Source organism: Pleurodeles waltl, chromosome 11 (assembly GCF_031143425.1).
Source record: "Pleurodeles waltl isolate 20211129_DDA chromosome 11, aPleWal1.hap1.20221129, whole genome shotgun sequence".
NCBI classification, from domain to species: Eukaryota; Metazoa; Chordata; class Amphibia; order Caudata; family Salamandridae; genus Pleurodeles; species Pleurodeles waltl.
The window spans coordinates 733499182-733519596 of record NC_090450.1 but is presented as its reverse complement, the minus strand read 5'-3'; the positions used below and the strand labels follow the sequence as shown (position 1 = coordinate 733519596).

Sequence of the window (20415 nt, the reverse complement as noted above, 5' to 3'; positions counted from 1 at the left end):
GCACCCTGCCGTAGGGCTGTAAGGCATGCTAGAGGGGTGACTTATCTATACCTGTAGGCAGTGTGAGGTTGGCATGGCACCCTGAGGGGAGTGCCATGTCGACTTAGTCTTTTTATCCCCACCAGCACACACAAGCTGGCAAGCAGTGTGTCTGTGCTGAGTGAGGGGTCCCCAGGGTGGCATAAGACATGCTGCAGCCCTTAGAGACCTTCCCTGGCATCAGGGCCCTTGGTACCAGGGGTACCAGTTACAAGGGACTTACCTGGATGCCAGGGTGTGCCAATTGTGGAAACAAAAGTACAGGTTAGGGAAAGAACACTGGTGCTGGGGCCTGATTAGCAGGCCTCAGCACACTTTCAAATCATAACTTGGCATCAGCAAAGGCAAAAAGTCAGGGGGTAACCATGCCAAGGAGGCATTTCCTTACAGGCGTACAGAAATTTGTTGGACCAGTCTATCCACAGAGCACTGCCCTGCGACTGCGGGTGGTCAAACCTGGCGGCGAAGTCGCGGCATTTCCTGTTTTCTTCTGTGGCGATTAGGTCGATAGAAGGTGTGCCCCACAAACGGAAAATGTCTCGAGTGACGTCGTCGTTGAGCACCCACTCGTGGTTCTCTTCTAGAACTCTGCTGAGGGCATCCGCTTGAATGTTCTGAAGCCCTGGCAGATGGGTAGCCACTATGTTCAATTTTCTGGCTAGGAGCCAGTGCCAAATTGTCTGGGACTCCTGAGACAGGATTCTGGATCTGGTGCCGCCTTGTTTGTTCAGATAGAACATAGTGGTGGTATTGTCCGTCTGCACCAGCAAGTTGTCTGCCGTGATTGAGGGTAGGAACGCCTTGAGAGCTAGGAGTACTGCTCGTAGCTCTAGGAGATTGATGTGGTATAATGATTCCTTCTGTGTCCATCAGCCCTGTATTTGCAGGTGATCCATATGAGCTCCCCATCCGAGGAGGGAGGCATCTGTCACAATAGTCTGCGTCGGAGGCTGTGTCTCGAATGGCATCCCCTTTAGGATGTTGGTTGGACAGCACCAGCAAGTCAGAGATCTGATTGCATGAGTGGAGAGGCGAATTCGATCTTCCCAGCTCCCCGACCACTGATTCCACTGGTCCTCCAGGCATTCCTGAAGTGGACGCATGTGGAGGCGAGCATTGGGTGACAAGTAAATGCAGGATGCCATGGATCCGAGGAGTGAGGAGACTGTCCGCACTGTTTGGTGACGCGTTGACTGGAGATCCCGACAGTTCCAGAGAATAGATAAGCGTAGTTCCTCCGAAGGACACACTTTTGCCTGCAGTGTGTCTATGGTAGCTCCTAAGTAATGTAGCCTCTGGACTGGTACTATTGTTGACTTCTGAAAGTTGATATGAAGACCTAATCGGTACAGAAGGTCGCAGGTCAGCTGGAAATGCAGTTTTGCTTCTGCATAAGTGGATGCTTTGATCAACCAGTCGTTGAGATACGGGTATATGAAGATCCGTTTCCTGCGGAGGTGAGCTGCCACCACCGCCATGCACTTAGAAAAGGTCCTGGGAGCAGATTTGAGACCGAATGGCAGGACCGTGTACTGGAAGTGATCTTGACCTACCAAAAACCTCAGGAACTTTCGATGTTTCTTTGCGATGGGGATGTGGAAATAAGCATCGTGTAAATCCACTGAGCAAAGCCAATCTCCTTTCCGAATCTGAGGATATATCTTGTGTAAGGATAGCATCCTGAACTTCTCTTTTCGGATCCATTTGTTGGCAGTTCTGAGGTCTAGAATGGGCCTGACTTCGTTTTTGTCCTTTTTTGGGATGAGAAAGTACTTTGAGTAGATACCCTTCCCCTGTTGGCTGAGGGGAACAGATTCCACTGCTCTCTTTTCGACGAGGATGGAATCTTCCGCCTTTAAGAGATCGAGGTTTGCAGTCGTCTGCTTTGGCGGGATGGCCGGAGGTGGTGATGAAAATCTGAGCCAATATCCATTCTGTACAATGTCTAAGACCCAAGCGTCTGTTGTAATCTTTTGCCACTCTACAAGGCAATTGGTGACGCTCCCCCCCCCCACCGGAGTGGATAACGAAGTTGGGAAGAGGAAATTCTCAGGGCGTTGAAGTGGTGGGCTGTCGGGTGCTTTGAGTGGACTGATGAGCTGATCGTCCCCTTTGCGCCTTACGCCGGTGCTGGTAGGGCCGCTGATACTTCTGGTGAGGCCTCGTAGTGGCCCATTGAGGGGCTTGAACCCTGTGTGTGGTGTAGCGGCGATGAAAAGGACGGAAGGACCTGCGTTGTTTTTTAGGCTTGTCCAATCCTACTGCCTTTAATGTGTCCACCTCCGCTTTCATTCGTGCCATTTCGTCATCTGCGTGCAATCCGAATAACGTGGATCCTGAAAATGGCAGATTTAAAAGTCTTTGCTGCGCATCCAGTTTTAATGACGTGAGTCTCAGCCAGGAGTGCCTCCTGAGCGTCACACCATGGCAGTATGCATGTGCTGAAAGCAGCGACGCATCCGCTGCCGCGCTCATTATTTGGTTGGAGACCATAGCACCCTCCTTGGCAACTTCTAAAAAGCCCTCTCTGTGGTCTCTTGGGAAATGTTCTGCAAACTGCAAGATGGAGTCCCACAAAGATCAATCGTACCTGCCCAAAAGGGCTGTGGCGCTCGCCGTTTTCATCGTGGACGCTGCCGTACCACAGACCTTACGACCTGTCGAGTCCAGTCGCATACTCTCCTTATCTGGAGGAGAAGTGGAGGATGGAGAAGTTGCATGAACATTGTGTGCCGCCAAAATAACGACTGAGTCCGGTGGCGGATCAGAACGCAAGAGCGGATCTTGCTCCAGAGGGCGATACTTCTTTTGCAGACTGGACGGTGCAGGTCTTGTCACTGCCGGTGTGAGGAAGACCTCCATAGCGGGCTCTAGGAGGCCCGGCACTAGAGGTAGCAATGGTCTGGCCGCTGACCGCTGTTGAAGTGTCTAAAAAATGACCGATGTCGATGGTGTAGGAGCAGCCATCAGTATACATAGTTTCGACGCCCCTCGGACTAGAACCTCATGGAAGGTATTAATATCATCAACCGGGGAAGACCGAGGAGGAGGAGAGTCCGACAACGTAGGTGAATAGTCTCTGGTGGAGGACCAAGAGTCTCTGTCACGCTCCTTTGAACTTGATCTGCGCCTCAATCGGCGGTGTGATCTTGATCTGGAGGAGTCCCGGTCACGGCGTGAACGGTGGCTCGATGCAGAGTGCGGTCTAGGCGGTATACTAGCCGGAACTTGAGGTGCCAGGAGTGGCGTTGGTTGTGGCACCTCCTGGCCAGTTGGCTGAGGCGGCGTTGCCAGAAGCTCCGGAGGAGGAGACCGAGGCGGAGACGGACGAGAAGAAGGAGAGGAAGGCAGCAGCACTACTGAAGAAGAGCGCTCCGATGGGGAATAAATTCTCCACCTCTTGTGACCCCTCGACGTCGGAGTCCTCGACGTCGACGCTGTGTGGAGCGACGAGCCATGTCTACGTCGACCTCTCGATCTTGACGACGCCGATCTGCTCCTAGACGTCGTGCATCTCGGGGTCTTTGACGTCGTAAGATGCCTGGACGCCGACTGGTGACTTCTTTACGACGTTGAACCGAACTTCAACGGCGAACATGTCGGCGCCGTACCTCCTCTCGACGTCGACCAGGACCGATGTCGTCTTCGCCCTGACGAGTGCCCCTCAGACCTTCCACGACCACTGGTGGCTGAGGTATGAGCCCTGGTGGAAGACTGACCTTCCCCTCGCTCAGAGGTCCCACTGCTTCCTTGGCATCTTCTCTCTGCTCTCCCTTGAAGGCAAATTTTCTCTCTGTCACATAAAGTGCGCCTGGAGAACGTCTTGCAGATGCTGCAGGAGGCAGGAATGTGAGATGAGGGTATGCAAATAATACAGAGCTCATGAGGGTCTGTTTTAGCCTTTTTTTTGCTGCCACATTTAGGGCACTTGTCAAACAAGGAAGACATTTTGGTGAAAAAAGCCTTAAAGTTCTGTCAGAAAACTTCAAAATGTAGTAGAGAAAGACAAAAGACGTCAAATGAATCCTTTTTTCTGAACTTTTCTCTGAAATTTTTAAGGAAAAAACCTAAAAGGGTTGAGCTCAATGCTCCAGGGTCCTGTCAGCAGGTGCCGGAAAAAAGAAGTATATATGTATGGATTCCTCTAACTGCTCCTCCGCCGGTTTGGGGATGGGCTTGGTATTCTATTCTACGCTTATGACTATACATGGAAATCCCCTACGAGAGAAGGTATAGTTTCTTACCTGTAACTCCAGTTCTCTCGTAGGGGTATTTCCATGATAGTCATAAGCAACCCACCCTCCTCCCCGGGGGAGCAGTTAGATGTCTTGGTTACGTTTAGGCCTATTGTCAGCCAGTAACTACCTGCAAAAAGAACTGAGGTAACAGCCTCTCTCTAGGCATGATGGGATACTGGAGGACTGGCTGTTCTTAAAGGCACAGTATCCCTTTTCTTCATTTCTAATGGCAGCCTATGGACTACACTGTTCTGCTCTCCTTCTTAAGGGTTTTGAGAAATAAAAGAAGTTTTTGGGAAGTAATTGGTCTGGAAAATGGCTTTTATTTGGCAAGCATTTAATATTTTTACTTCCAGGACAAGCTGAATGCAGGATCTTGAACACCGTAGCCCTTCCTATAGGCTGCATGGGAACATTCTTAAGTGTCTTGACAAGCCTCCTGAAGTGAGGTGAACAGGGACACTTAAGTAGTGATATTGGAAAGAGTGCTCCGGGGTCCCCGCAGGCGGGCGGGGAAATATTCTACGCTTAAGACTATACATGGAATTCCCCTACGAGAGAACAGGGACTTACACAAGGCCCTAGCAGGACTTTTAAATTAAAATGTTTGGAATTTAGTCGTGTGATCAGGTATTGGCTGAGTAGTCCAGCAAATGCAAAGTCTTAGACCCCACCAGTGATCTACCAATGTAATAAGTTGGCTCTGTATATACTATCTTAAAGTGAGAGATAGTGTGCACAGAGTCCAAGGGTTCCCCTTAGAGGTTGATAGTGGCAAAATAAGGCTTATCAGAGGGTAGTGTTAAGCATTTGTTGTAAACACACAGGCAATAAATGAGGAACACACACTCAAAGACTTAACTCCGGGCCAATAGTTTTTTGTATAGAAAAATATATTTTCTTAATTTAGTCTAGAACCACAAGATTTGAAGTAAGTACATATAATGCAAGGTATTTCACACAGGTAAGTATAGAACTTTGATTTAAAACAGTACTACACACAGTTTAGGTTAAATGGCAATAAGCTATTTTAAAAGCAGAAACTGTGCAAAGTTCCAGGGGCAGGTAAGTTTGGTTAGGTTTCTCAGGTTCTCTGATAAGAACTGTGAAACTGCATTTTCCTTTGGAGTCACCTGTTCAAGAGGAAGTTGTTTTAGCATTTGATCCATCAACTAAATAAAAAACTAGTGCCAAAGTACAACTAATCTATCTGTTCTACAAGGTCACACAGATTTTTCACCTTCTTCTGGACCCTATTTTTGCTGGTCTTTAACTCTGTGCACTTCTCCCCTGCTAAGCAGAAGTAAACTATCTCTGCCCCATCTTTAAACATAGTTAAATTGGCTTACCTCTGATTAACATATTTAACTTGCCTACATATCGTTAGTATATGGCCTACAAAACAGACCCATGGACTTGAAGTTAAGTGCCACCTGTAGAATGTAGCATCTTTAATGCCACCCACATGGTTGGCCCATAAAACATGGCATTAGGTCTAATGTGTAGCATGACTGCAACAGACTAAATACATGCTGTCAAACCGGTCAACCTTTTTTGAGGGGCGAGAAACCCTGCTTTTAAAATTAATATTATAAAATATTAATAAGTATTAATAAGTTACAAGTACACCCACACAGAAAGGCTTCTGATATTTAAAAGTGAAATGTGCAAAATTAAAGTTGGCATGTTTCTCTAGTGACTAGACCCCAAAATGCCATTTTCAGTGGGAGTGCTGAAGCTGGATCAGAGAAAATCTGTAAATACAGATTAGGAACTTGAATCTGTAACTTTTGACCAGAAACAGTTAAAATAGTAATTCAAAGACTTCTTATCATATATATTAAAAGTTGAATTCATTGGTGAAGTAAGATTTTTATTAAATATTTAGGCAAAATAACTTTTAGAAAGTTACCTTTTCCCTGACTGAATAGAACTCATTTGCATTTACCTGCCAACAGATACCCTGCAAATGTTTGACTTTAATGAGGTGTGAAAACAGCTCCCACAGCAGAACAAAGACATAGATCTGGTGTAGGAAAATGCCACTGCCGGCATGGTCACCCCCCATATGTTGCCTAGTGCTGATGCCAGCTTTGATTGGAAGTGTGCTGGGACCCTGCTAACCAGGCGCCAGCACCAGTGTTCTTTTCCTAAAACTGTAACTTTGTTTCCACAATTGGCACAGCCCTGGCACACAGTTAAGTCTTTGTAAAAGGTACCCTGGTACCAAGGGCCCTGTGGCCGAGGAATGTCCCTAAGGGCTGCAGCATGTATTATGCCACCCTCAGGGACCCCTCACTCAGTACATGCACACTGCTTTGCAGCTTGTGTGTGCTAGTGGGGAGAAAAGACAAAGTCGACATGGCACTCCCCTCAGAGTGCCATGCCCCACCAACCACTGCCTCTGGCATAGGTAAGTCACCCCTCTAGCCTGCCTTACAGCCCTAAGGCAGGGTGCACTATACCACAGGTGAAGGCATAGCTGCAAGAGCACTATGCCCCTACAGTGTCAAAGTCAATTCTTAGACATTGTAAGTGCAGGGTAGCCATACTGAGTACATGGTGTGGGAGTTTGTGATTATGAACATGAACTCCACAGCACCATAATGGCTGCACTGAATACTGGGAAGTTTGGTATCAAACTTCTCAGCACAATAAACCCACACTGACGCCAGTGTGATATTTATTGAAAAATGCACATAGAGGGCATCTTAGAGATGCCCCCTGTATGTTAGCCCAATTGCTAGTGCAAGGCTGACCTGTCTATGCCAGCCTGCCACTTCCAGACGAGTTTCTGACCACATGGGTCGAGTGCCTTTGTGCACTCTGTGGTCAGAAACAAAGCCTGTCCTGGGTGGAGGTGCTTCACACCTCCCCCTGCCTGAACTGTAACACCTGGTGGTGAGCCTCAAAGGCTAAGGCCTGGTGTTACAATGGCCCAGGGCCCTCCAGCTAGTGGAGATGCCAGCCCTCCCCCCCGTCCCCCCGGACGAACCCCCATTTTTGGCAGCAAGTCTGGAGGGATAATGAGAAAAACAAGTAGTCACCCTCAGCCAGGTCCACCCTTAAGGTGACCAGTGCTGAAGTGACCCCCTCCTTGACAAATCCTCCATATTGCTTTGGAGGATTAGGGCCAATAGGGACAGGGATAGGGATGTGCCCCCCTCCCCAGAGGGAGTGGGCACAAGGAGGATGTAGCCACCCTCAGGGACAGCAGCCACTGGCTACTGCCCTCTGACTCTAACACACCCCTAAATTTAGTATTTAAGAGGAACCCTGAACTCAGCTCTTCAGATTCCTGACAACCTCAAGAAAGAAGAAGGACTACTGAGCTGAAAACCCCACAGAGAAGAGAAGGAGTCACGAACTGACTTGGACCCAGCCCTATCAGCCGGTCTCCTTCTTCGAAAAGCTGCAAGAAAAGAAGCAATGTGTTCTGCAGGACTAGCGACCACTGAAAAGCCTCCAGGGGACTGCCTGCATAACCGAGGACCAAGAAACTCCAGTGGAAAGTGGACCTGCCCAAAGAAAAGACCGAGAAACGAACTTTAAAGAGACTCTCACCTCACTCCAGAAGCATGAGTTCAACTACTCTGCACCCGACGCCCCCGGCCTGTGCCCAGACAAACTAACTATCCAGAGAGGACCCCCAGGCGTCTCTGATGACGTGTCCACCCTGGACTGACCTCCCTGCACCCCGACAATGCCTGCAGAGGGAATCCCGAGGACCACCCTGACCACGACTGCCGGGATGAAGATATCCGATGCCTGGAGAAGCACTGCACCCGCAGCCACCAGGCTGGTGAGAAACCGACCACCGGAGCAGCAACGACCAACAGGCGGCCATCGCCCAGTTGGTGGCTTGCCCGAGAGGCCCCCCGTGCCCTGCCTGCAGCGCCTAAGTGACCCCCCGTTCCTCCATAGAGTTCTATTGAGAACCAGACGCCCTGTTGGCACACTGCACCCGGACGCCCCCGTACCGCTGAGGGTGTGGTTTTTGTGCCTACTTGGGGCCCCTCCAGTACTCCTCCAAACACCCCTTGTCTGCCCTCTGACAACGCGGGTACTTACCTGCAAGCAGACTGGAACCGGAATCCATCCCCCCGCTATCCACAGACACCCACGTTATTTTGGCTCCTGTTTGACCACTGCACCTGACCGGCTCTGTGTTGCTGGTGCTGGGCGTTTGGGGTTACCGTGAACCCCCAATGGTGGGCTATCTTTGCCCCAGAGACTGAACCCGTAAGTGTGGTACTTACCTCCCCAGGAACTGTTGAAAAGTGGCCATTTTAATGAAAACTGTGTACAATATTGATTTGATTCCAAGTCCTATTACTATGCACCTTTCAATTAATGTACTTACCTGCAAAATGAATCATGTGGTTCTAAAAATAAATTAATAAAATAATATTTTTCTATATAAAAACCTATTGGCCTGGAGTTAAGTCATTGAGGGGGTCATTCTGACCCTGGCGGCCGGTGGCCGCCAGGGCCACCGACCACGGGAGCACCGCCAACAGGCTGGCGGTGCTCCCACGAGCATTCTGACCGCGGCGGTTCAGCCGCGGTCAGAAGCGGCAAGTCGGCGGGCTCCCGCCGACTTACCGCTGCTCGGGGGAATCCTTCATGGCGGCGGAGCGCGCTCCGCCGCCATGAGGATTCTGACAGCCCCTACCGCCATCCTGTTCATGGCGGGAAACCCGCCATGAACAGGATGGCGGTAGGGTGTGCCGCGGGGCCCCTGGGGGCCCCTGCTGTGCCCATGCCAATGGCATGGGCACAGCAGGGGCCCCCGTAAGAGGGCCCCGCAAAGTATTTCAGTGTCTGCCTTGCTCTTTTGGAGAGCGCCCGCCGGCCCAGAGGAAATGTCTGAATGGCCGCCGCAGTCTTTTGACCGCGGTGCGGTCATTTGGCGGCGGTACTATGGCGGACGGCCTCCGCCGTCCGCCATAGTCAGAATCACCCCCTGAGTGTGTGTTTTCACTTATTGCTTGTGTCTGTATCACAAATGCTTAACACTACCCTCTGATAAGCCTAATTGCTTGACCACACTACCACAAATAGAGCATTAGTATTATCTATTATTGCCTCTGTCAAGCCTCTTGGGGAACCCCTGGACTCTGTGCACACTGTGAGGGTCATTACGACCTTGGCCGCCCGCCAGGCGGTAACCGCTGTGCGGCCGCACTCGCGCGGCCCCCATTATGGCATTCCCGCTAGGCCGGCGGGTGCAAACCAAGTTTGCACCCGCCGGCCCAGCGGGGATGAGGCCGCAACATAGGAGCCGGCTCCTAATGGAGCTGGCGGTGTTGCGGCCGTGCGACGGGTGCAGTTGCACCCGTCGCGCTTTTCACTGTCTGCTATGCAGACAGTGAAAAGCTGGCCGGGGCCCTGTTAGGGGGCCCCTGCACTGCCCATGCCAGTGGCATGGGCAGTGCAGGGGCCCCCAGGGGACCCAGGACACCCCTTACCGCCAGCCTCTTCCTGGCGGTGCAAACCGCCAGAAACAGGCTGGCGGTAGAGATGTCATAATCCCCAGGGCAGCGCTGCTTGCAGCGCTGCCCTGGCGGATTATCACTGCCTGGGCTAAAATGGCGGGAAACCGCCGGCCCCGGCGGTGCAACCGCGGCGCTACCGCCGCGGTCGTAATGAGGGGCTCCGTACCGCCAGCCTGTTGGCGGTACGGACGCTACATTACCCCTGGCGGTATGTCCCATTTGGATATAGTATATTCAAAGCCAGCTTCCTACATCTGTTGACAGCACTGATTAGATGTGGGCATCTGATCCCCCATCAGCAAAAGTAGGACAATTAGGGAGGACCTAGGAACTTGAAAAGGGCACTCCATTCGTTGTCCATTCATAGTTCAGTGTAAGGAGAAACTGGAAAATGGAAAAACCTTTTTCTTCAAAGCCCGTGCCAGCCAGGCTAGTCCCAAACTCAGTGAGAGAGAAGCTACTCCCAGAACTGATTTGGAATGGACACAATGGAAGGGACTGTTCACTTCACTGCCCATACCTTGGGGTGGGCACAAGGCCTCTGTACAAGGGAAGAGGGGCAGTGCTTAATTTGAGTCAGTTGTTGATGGAATGGGCCACAGGCACTTGTTTTTGGGGACCAGAACTTATATTTCCTCATCACATATGAAGAGCGTGCAAGAGATGGAAAAACATACTGATCAGAAAGACGGAGGAAGAGAAAGGTGGCAAAACGATCACAAAGGGAGAAAGCAGGAACCTAAAAGAGCCAGAAAAAGGGACACAGAGTGTTTGGTAGTGGATGGAAGACTACCAGCTTGGAATTTGGTACATGCACATTTAACTGCACTGGCCACCAGCTTCTGAGCAGAGCTTCGGGCACTGGCACTCATTCTTTCATAAATTAAGCACTGAAGAAGGTTGCACCTCCTTGGATTTTAGGAGTGAGGTGTGCTGTGGAAATGTCTGCAGTAAGGCAAACAGGATGTGTTGCAAAAGTCTGAAGGATTTCCCCTGGGAACTTTTCCCCTACTGGTTAGGGAGTGTTCAGGAGTCATCACAACTCACTGGTTACCACCAATCATAAATGTGGCATCCCAAGGAACCCTCCCCACTTTCTGGAACAGGGGAAGGTCAGAGGAGGACTGGACCTGCTGTTTTTGACCAGAGAGGAGTTCTCAACGACTGGACCTACTCCCTCTTACCCCAGACAAAAATGTGGATGCCAAGGGTCATTTGGGTGACCTCCAGTGTGGCTACAGACAACAAGAAACAATTAGTTGTTTTCCTGAAATGATTAGTTGATCAGTACCAATCAGACCTGGACAGGACCTTGCTGGCAGTCTCTGCTGGAGGTAGCCCATGCCCCAAGGTGGTGTCCCTGAGCTCATGGAGCCTTAGAAGTGACCCAGTGCAGCTGGTCCAGAGATCCTGAAATGGTTGGTACTTAGAAAATCTTTACACTTCCAAGACCTATGAAGCCGTCGATTAGGGAGAGAACATCATGGAAAAGGGACCGCCTCCACACTATCATTGGTGCCTAGAGCTTTTTAGCATAAAACTTTAACAATTCATATCTTCGGTTCCCCAAACTGTAATTCTGTAGTTTTGGTGACTTTTGTTTTTTTTACTCTATTTTTCTAATTTGTTTGAGTTTTTATTGTTTGGTGTTTTAGTTTAATTATTAAGCCTGTCCACTCTGTGCCATAACTAGCAGGGGTTTGACCTCAGGTTAATTTAGTGACTTAGGGGTTCACCTTGACATGTTAGTGTCATTTCTCCGTGAGGTGGGCAACGGCCAACCACTAATAGCAATCTGCTTCCTTACAAAACTGTAATAACTGATGGAAAGGAAACCACAGAACCAAGCAGGTGGGATGAGAAAAGTGCAAAAGGTGATACACTGCAAGCTGTATGCATTATTCAACGGGATGTTTTGTGTGTGCTGTGTTAGAAGTGGCCACGAGAGAAATGCTGCACATTTTCTGGGGAGAGCACCAAAGCAAACACTCAACCTGCTCTACAAAACTTCCAGAGTACAGATCACTGGTCTTTGAAGAATATTTTGGTTGTTCAAATCCCAGTCTCTTCTTTCATCAGTTCCTAAGGCCACAGCTTGATCTCTGTGGCACCAAATGTGTCTTCACACCCCTCCGTACCTGTTTGTACCTGTGGAGCAGCAAAGCAGATATGATTCCCACAGTCATTATTGCAGAGCAGGAAACACCAGCTGCAGACAAAGAATGCAAGAATCTGTGATTAGTCAATTCCTCATTACACTACATCTTTAATACTTACATTACATGTTCTGTACCACCACACTTTCACCAGTACATTGTCAAAGCTTTTACTAAGGCAGTTCCACTAACTCTAACCCCTCTCCCAGCCATTACATCCACCCATTACCCATAAGACTAACCCATAAGTTTGAACCTTTAACATGAAGTGAAAAGATGTCTTCTTACAACATAACTATTAACAATGTAGATGTTGGGGGGGGATGTAACAGTAGCTGAAAATATAAAAGAAACTAAGTAATAGGACCATTTAAAATGTGAATGAAAATTTGTAAAAGCGGGACAACTTAATTATGAATAAATAGACAAACATTTGTAATTGACCTCAGATTTTCCTCTACCCTCATTTCTCCTCCGCTTATCTTCACGAGCACTCACCCACACACGCTTCCATGTCCTCTCCTACATTTCTCCTTCACGTGTACAATCCAACCATTCAGCCCTCATGATGTCCCTTCTCCTCCCACGTCCACACAACTTGTTTTCTACTACTCTTTCACTCACACTTTGGCTTCTAAGCTCCCATATGCCACTACAGCCATAGTAATTTCACATTTCACCTTTAACCTTCCAAACTCACAGTCATAGACTACTGCGTCCCCAACTTCTCCCTTTGACTTAAATTAACATGACTATCACATCATTCTGTTACTTGCTACCTCACTTATCCACTCATATTGCCTTCTGTCCCCCTTTCTGTCCTTTCCCAGCTGTCTTCTCTTCCAGCTCATTACTTCCATTTTGGCAAACTACCTGCTGCCGAACAATCTGCTTTCCAATGCCATCCAACTCCTTTTCAACTGCCATTTAATATCCACAATCTGCACTTCTTTCCCTTCTGTTTCTTATCCTCTCACTGTCTAAACCCATTTAGGGGACGAGGCAACAGGGCAGACATGGGGCCTGATTCTAACTTTGGAGGACGGTGTTAAACCGTCCCAAAAGTGGCGGATATACCACCTACCGTATTACGAGTTCCATAGGATATAATGGACTCGTAATACGGTAGGTGGTATATCCGCCACTTTTGGGACGGTTTAACACCGTCCTCCAAAGTTAGAATCAGGCCCATGGTGTACTGGGCCCAAATTGTGGCAGATAAGGTAATTTTTCTCAGATATCCTGCGGCCCTGTTTTACTATGGCTCTGTGAGGTACATTACTATACTAGTCTCTCAGGGCAGCAAGGGTGAGCAGTCAGGCTTTTCCAGTGAGGACAAAAGCGCATAAGCAAGTGGTATAATATAAGAACAAGTTACTTACCTTCGGTAACGCTTTTTCCGGTGGATACACTAGCTACCTGTGGATTCCTCACCTTATGAATTCGTCCTTGCGTCAGCATCCGACGGAAAGTCTTCTTCCTAGCTATTCACGTCGACGAGGACGTCATAATGGCACGGCTCCACGTGACTCCGTCTGACGTCAACGTGCCAATAAGAGGTCCTGGTCGGCGTACTGACGTCAGTTTCACCTCATTTTTTTTCGTGCCTCTGAGGCGGACGGGTGAGAACCGACCCATCAAAAACCCATAAAAATATATAAATATATACAGACATAATAACATTGTCCATTAAACCCATATATTTACATAGTCACCTTAAAATACATATATATACAAATATATATAAAGAAACATATTTCCAATTACTGCAAGATAACCGTGAAATCAGGCAGGCAACGGGGAGGCGGGAGTGACCGTGAGGAATCCACAGGTAGCTAGTGTATCCACCAGAAAAAGCGTTACCGAAGGTAAGTAACTTGTTCTTCTGATGGATACAACTACCTGTGGATTCCTCACCTTATGAATAGAGTCCCAAGCAGGACCGCACTCGGTGGTGGGTGCCTGCCTGATTACACCAAGAAATCTTGCAATACCGAACGAGCAAAATGACCGTCCCTCCTCACTTCAGAGTCTAGACAATAATATTTTACGAAGGTATGGAGTGACGCCCAAGTTGCCGCTTTGCATATATCTACTAACGGAACTCCTCTTGCTAGGGCCGAGGATGCAGACTTAGCCCTGGTAGAATGGGCCCTGATACCTTCAGGAGGAACTTTTTTCGCCAGAGAGTAACAGATCTTAATACACAAGATGACCCACCTGGAGAGTGTACGCTTCTGGACCGCTCTGCCCTTTCGCTGTCCAACAAACAGCTGGTCATCAAGGCGAAAGTCTTTAGTCCTCTCCAGGTAGAAGCTCAGCGCCCTCTTAGGATCCAACCTATGTAGCCTCTCTTCATCTTTAGAAGGGTGGGGAGGAGGGTAGAACAAGGGTAGGGTAATAGACTGCCCTATATGAAAAGGAGTGACAACTTTTGGCAGAAAAGCAGCTCTGGTTTTCAGTACCACTTTATCAGGGAAAAACACGGTAAAAGGAGGTTTTACTGAAAGGGCTTGAAGCTCTCCAAATCTCCTAGCAGATGTGATCGCAATTAAGAAAAAAGTCTTTAATACCAAATATCTCAACGAACATGAGTGCATGGGCTCGAAAGGCGAACCCATCAAGAACGTCAAAACCAGATTCAAGTCCCATTGAGGCATGTGAAAGGGCACAGGAGGAAATTTATTCACTAAACCTTAAAGAAACCTATTTACAATTGGAGACTTAAACAAAGAAGGCTGGTCCGGAAGGCAAAGAAACGCCGACAGAGCCGCCAAATAGCCCTTAACCGTAGTCACCGTACAGCCTTTCTTTGCCAAACTAAGAGCAAATAAAAGAATATCAGAAAGGTGGGCCTTCAAGGGATCTTTTTGATTCTCCCCACACCAAACCACAAATTTTGCCCACCTTCCGGCATAAATGGATTTAGTGGAGTGTCGCCTGGACGATAGAATAACATCCACTACGTCCGGTGGAAGAGAAAACGAACTCAGGTTGCCCCGTTCAATCTCCAGGCATGAAGGTGCAGGTTCTGGAGGTGGGGGTGTAGAACCTGCCCCTGCGACTGTGAGAGGAGGTCTGCCCTGAGCGGGAGACGGAGCGGAGGGCACTGCGAGAGTTGAAGCAGGTCTGTATACCATACCCTCCGGAGCCACCAAGATGACTTGAGCCCGATCTTGACAAACCTTCCTCAGAACCAGAGGAATTAAGGGTATGGGGGGAAACGCGTGAAGCAACTGGCCGTTCCAGGACATCTGAAACGCATCCCCCAATGCTACTTGCAACGGATACTGGAGGCTGCAGAACAACGGGCAATGCGTGTTCTCGAGTGGCGAATAAATCCACCTGAGGAGTGCCCCACATCCCGAAGATGTGGAGGACCAGGTCTGGATGGAGACGCCACTATTGATCTATCGAGAAGTGACGACTGAGATCGTCCGCACGTACATTCAGAACTCCGGCCAAATGATTCGCTATTAAGCAAATCTGATGGTACTGAGCCCAGGACCAGAGTCGCAGGGCTTCTCGCAAAGAAGGTACGACCCCACTCCTCCCTGCTTGTTTATATACCACATCGCAGTAGTATTGTCCGTCAAGATCTGAACTGACTGACCGCGAAGGGTAGGGAGGAAGGCCTTGAGCGCCAAACGTACTGCCCGCAATTCCAACAGATTGATATGCAACATCTGTTCCGCTGGAGACCAAAGACCCTTGACCTCCAGGTCCCCCAGATGAGCTCCCCACCCTAGAGTGGAAGCATCCGATATTACTGTGGCCACAGGAGGTGGTGGTGAAAACGGTTTTCCTTGGGAAAGGTTGCCGTCCACTGTCCACCAATGAAGATCCGCTACAGCGTCCTTGGAGATCTTTATTGAATCCCGGAGATCCCCTTTGTGCTGGAACCACTGCCTGCAGAAGCACCACTGAAGAGCCCTCATATGCCAGCGAGCGTGAGTGACCAACAGAATGCAAGAAGCAAACAGACCTAGCAGGCGTAAGACCTTGAGGACTGGAACTGCCGCTCCACCCTGAAACAATGGAATCAGCGCCTGAATGTCCCGAACCCGCTGAGGTGGGGGGAAGGCCCGAAACATTGCAGTGTCTAGCACTGCCCCTATGAACAGGAGGCTCCAGGTGAGATTTGGGTACATTTACTGAAAAGCCCAGATCGAACAACAACTGTGTTGTCATTCGCAGATGAGACAACACATGCTCTGGAGTCTTGGCTTTGATCAACCAATCGTCCAAGTAGGGAAAAACTGCTACTTCCCACTTTCTGAGATGTGCTGCAACAACTGCCATCACCTTTGTGAAAACCCGAGGTGCTGAAGAAGACCAAACGGAAGGACAGCAAACTGGTAGTGTTGCGTTCCAACCACAAACCGGAGATACTTTCTGTGCAACTTGATTATCGGGACATGAAAGTACGCGTCCTGCAAGTCGACAGACACCATCCAGTCTCCTTCGTTCAACGCCAAAAGAACCTGCGCTAGGGTCAGCATTTTGAATTTTTCCTGCTTGAGGAATAAATTGAAAATCCTCAAGTCTAGGATCGTCCGTAAATGACCGTCCACTTTGAGAATCAGGAAATATCTTGAATAACACCCCTGACCCCTTTCCTGCAACGGCACCAACTCTATAGCACCTTTTGCCAACATGGTGACAACCTTCTGTTGTAACAACAGAAGATGGTCTTCTGAACAAAAGGAGGGACGGGGCGAAGGGAGGAGGGAACTCCTGAAAGGGGAGGGCATAGCCCTTTTCCACAATTCCTAGCACCCACGAGTCTGTTGTAATCGACTTCCATTTCTGCAGAAAAAGACTTAATCTTCCCCCTACAGGAGAAGAATGGTTGATAAAGTGGGGAAACCTAGGGCTGCTTCTGCTGTTGTCCACCAGAGGAGGATGAAGAAGATGACAACTGCTGGGCTGGACCTCTAGCTCTACCCCTACCCCGCCCTCTAAAGGCACGATAGGGCGGATTGGAAGGTTGCTAGGCGTATGACTGCGACCTCCGAAAGACAGAGCCTCGAGTGAACCCCCGAAACCTACGAAAAGGTCTATAAGGTGTTGCAGCAGAGGTCTGTAAGCCCAAGGACTTAGCTGTCGCCCAACAGTCCTTAAACCGTTCAAGGGCAGAGTCCGCCTTGTCCCCAAACAACTTCTCTCCATCGAACGGTAGATCCATTAGGGTGGATTGAACATCTGAAGAAAAACCAGAGGACCTTAACCATGCATGCCTCCTAGTAGCCACAGATGTTCCCATGGCCCTGGCTATGGAATCTGAAGTGTCCAGGCCAGATTGTATTATTTGCTGAGCAGCTGCCTGCGCATCCATAAAAAGGGAACCAAAAGATTTCTGCATCTCTTGTGGCAGTTCTTTCACCATCTCTTTAGCGGAGTCCATAAGGGCGTGGACGTATCTGCCCAGCACACAGGTAGAGTTAGTAGCCTTAAGCGCCATACTACAAGATGAAAAGATCTTTTTTGAAGAATGCTCAATCCTTTTGGACTCTCTATCAGTAGGGACTCCAGGGAAAGTCCCAGGAGCAGACCTTGCAGAACATGACGCTTGTACTACTAAGCTTTCCGGAGTTGGATGTCGTGATAGAAAAACCGGATCTCCTGGTGCGCCCCTATGTCTTCTCGCCACTGCCCTGTTCACAGCCGGAGTTGTTACTGGCTTTTTCCACAAGTCTAGAATAGGCTCAGTTAAAGCCTCATTGAAAGGCAACAAAGGGTCAGCACTGGACGAGGAGGGATGTAGTACCTCTGTGAGCAGGTTAGTTTTTACCTCTGCCACAGACAAAGGCAAATCCAGGTACTCCGCTGCCTTCTTCACCACTGAATGGAAGGAAGCGGCCTCTTCTGTAAACTCCCCCGGAGACGCAATGTCCCACTCCGGGGAAGTATCCAGACCACTTGCCGTGGCAAGACCTTGGAAGTCATCCGAAGGCTCAATTTCGCCTTCCTCCAACTGTCTGTATTCCTCTTCCTCTAAAAGTCTCAAAGCCTTCCTTCGAGATCGAAGATGCGTGTCTAAGTCCGGCGTCGACAAAGAATCCATCGACGCCGAAGACTTCGAATCCCGAAAGTGCCCAGGAAGAGATGGACGACTCCTAGACTCACCCAACGCCAGAGCCGTTGCCGACACGGAGTCGACCGATGACCTTCTCGGAGTCGGTTGGCAGGAAGGTGAAGGTGAAGGAGCCGCCCTGGATGCAGACATCAACGACGTCGGATGACGCAGAGAAGGAGTCGGCTGACGTGAAGAAGAATCCACCGACACTAGAGGAGGACTCCTGCCAGGGGATACCCTCGGCGCCGAACCGCCAGTCTCTGAAGGGCATGAATGGAGCCGCCTTGTACGGCGCCGGAGAACCCAAATTAAACGCCAATGGCCCTGTGGGACCCGCCGGTGCACCAGCAGGGGCCATGGATTGGAACACGGCATACATGGCATTCAGAAATGCAGCCGGATCCGTCCCTGGAGCCGGGAAAGCCGGGTACTGTTGAGTCGAAGTCTGCTGTACATCAGGCTCCCTCGACGCTGGCAAAAACTGAGGGCTTCCCTGAGCGACCTCAAATACAGATGGCACCGGCGACAACTCCGGACTCTCGGGCTGAAGCGTAACTGTGGGGCTCATCTCCCATGTCTTCTGACGTCGAGAAGATCGAGACCTCGATCGGCTCCGCTCCGAATGGCGCCGAGAGTCATGATGACGCCGCTTATGATGTCTTTTGGGAGAAGCATTGAAGGAATCCTTCTTATGGCCCTTCTTCTTCGCTTTTGCCAAGAAGAGCTTCGCCTCACGCTCCTTCAGAGCTTTCGGATTCATGCTCTGGCACGAAGAGCATCCTTCTACATCATGCTCCGAACTAAGGCACCAAATACAATCCGAATGGGGGTCGGTCACTGACATCTGACCCCCGCATTCTCTACACGGCTTGAAACCGGACTTTTTTGAAGACGACATTGTAACCACCAAAAAGCGCTACAGTTATCAACGAGCCAGGAAGAAAACCGTTGGCGTCGAAGGCACGGAAAAAAGGAAAACTGACGTCAGTACGCCGACGAGGACCTCTTATTGGCACGTTGACGTCAGACGGAGTCACGTGGAGCCGTGCCATTATGACGTCCTCGTCGACGTGAACAGCTAGGAAGAAGACTTTCCGTCGGATGCCGACGCAAGGACGAATTCATAAGGTGAGGAATCCACAGGTAGTTGTATCCATCAGAAATATATTTATATTATTCAGGCTGCGAATTTGGATCCTCCACAGTCTAAGGTTTCAGAAATGGTTTGTTTACGGCGTTTCTCTTTCACTTGCTCTGTTTGGGGACACTGTATCCACTTTCCATCTTGTGTTATTCTGAACCAAGGGCAATTCAAAATGGATCCTGTTCGAGGCTGGCCTGGTTCGTAGTGGGTACCAAAGGTACTTACACCTTATACCAGGTCCAGTTATCCCTTATTAGTGAAATGTAGTCAGTGTCTAGAAGTCAGGCTGTCTAGAGGTAGCTGTAGGCAGAGCAGCCAAGGGTGAACTAGGAGACATGCAAAGCTCTTCCAATACCATTGTAGTCACACAGTACTCACAGACATGAAAGACAATACTCAGTGTTACAAAAATAAAGGTACTTTATTTTGTTGACACAAATGCCAAAAATACCTTAGAGACTTTACTCCCTTAGGAAGTAAGTATTATACACAATATATACACTAGTAACTAAAAACATGTAAGTAAATAGTCAGAAAACAGTGCAAATGGTGAAAATCACAATAGGTTGCAATGAGCCTAGGGGGAACACAAACCATACACTAAAATAGTGGAATGAGAAAGTCGGTTTTCCACCTAGGCAAGTGTAGTGTGTAGAGGGGCACTGGGAGTGTAAGAAAACACCAAAGGTAAGTAACAGAACCCCACCCCAGAAAAACAGGAGTAAATCACAGTAAGTTTCCTGAAACGCACAAGTAAGTGTATGATAAATAAGTCCTGATAGAAGATTATGCAAGAACCAGAAGAGACTGCAAGACACCACCGACGGATTCCTGGACCTGAAGACCTGTGGAAGGAGGGGACCAAGTTCAAGAAGCACTGAAGAGTCCAGGGAGAACAGGAGCCCCTGCTAACCCTGATGAAGGTGCAATAGAAGAACCACCGGTGAGAAGACAAAGTCAGTATTGCACCTAAGAAAACAGATGCGGGTTCCTGGTTGGTGCAGAAGATGTCCCACACCGGATGAATGACTGCAGTCTGGTTTGCGTCGCTGGATTCCGTCAACAAGCCTCGGCACACGCAAATCTCACAGTTAGCGCAAAATGGCACTGCCCAGGACCAAGAGGGATTTAGTGGCCTTCACCCAGGAAGAGGAGACAGAAGGGCTCTCAGTAACTCCGAGAGCCCTCAGAAGACCAGGCAGCACGCACAGGAGTCCAACAGTACGGGGACAAAGAAGGTGCAAATGGAGGCCCACGCAGC

At 49.3% G+C, this 20415-nt stretch overlaps 1 protein-coding gene across 1 annotated transcript in view; it reads right to left on the bottom strand.

Annotated features, from left to right (window-relative positions):
• GPAT2 (glycerol-3-phosphate acyltransferase 2, mitochondrial) overlaps positions 1 to 20415 on the bottom strand; it is a 1401514-nt gene that overhangs the window by 146121 nt on the left and 1234978 nt on the right. Inside the window, exon 13 of the mRNA XM_069212686.1 lies at positions 11914 to 11984. Coding sequence (XP_069068787.1) covers positions 11914 to 11984 — 71 coding nt within the window. The remainder of the gene's footprint in view (positions 1 to 11913; positions 11985 to 20415) is intronic.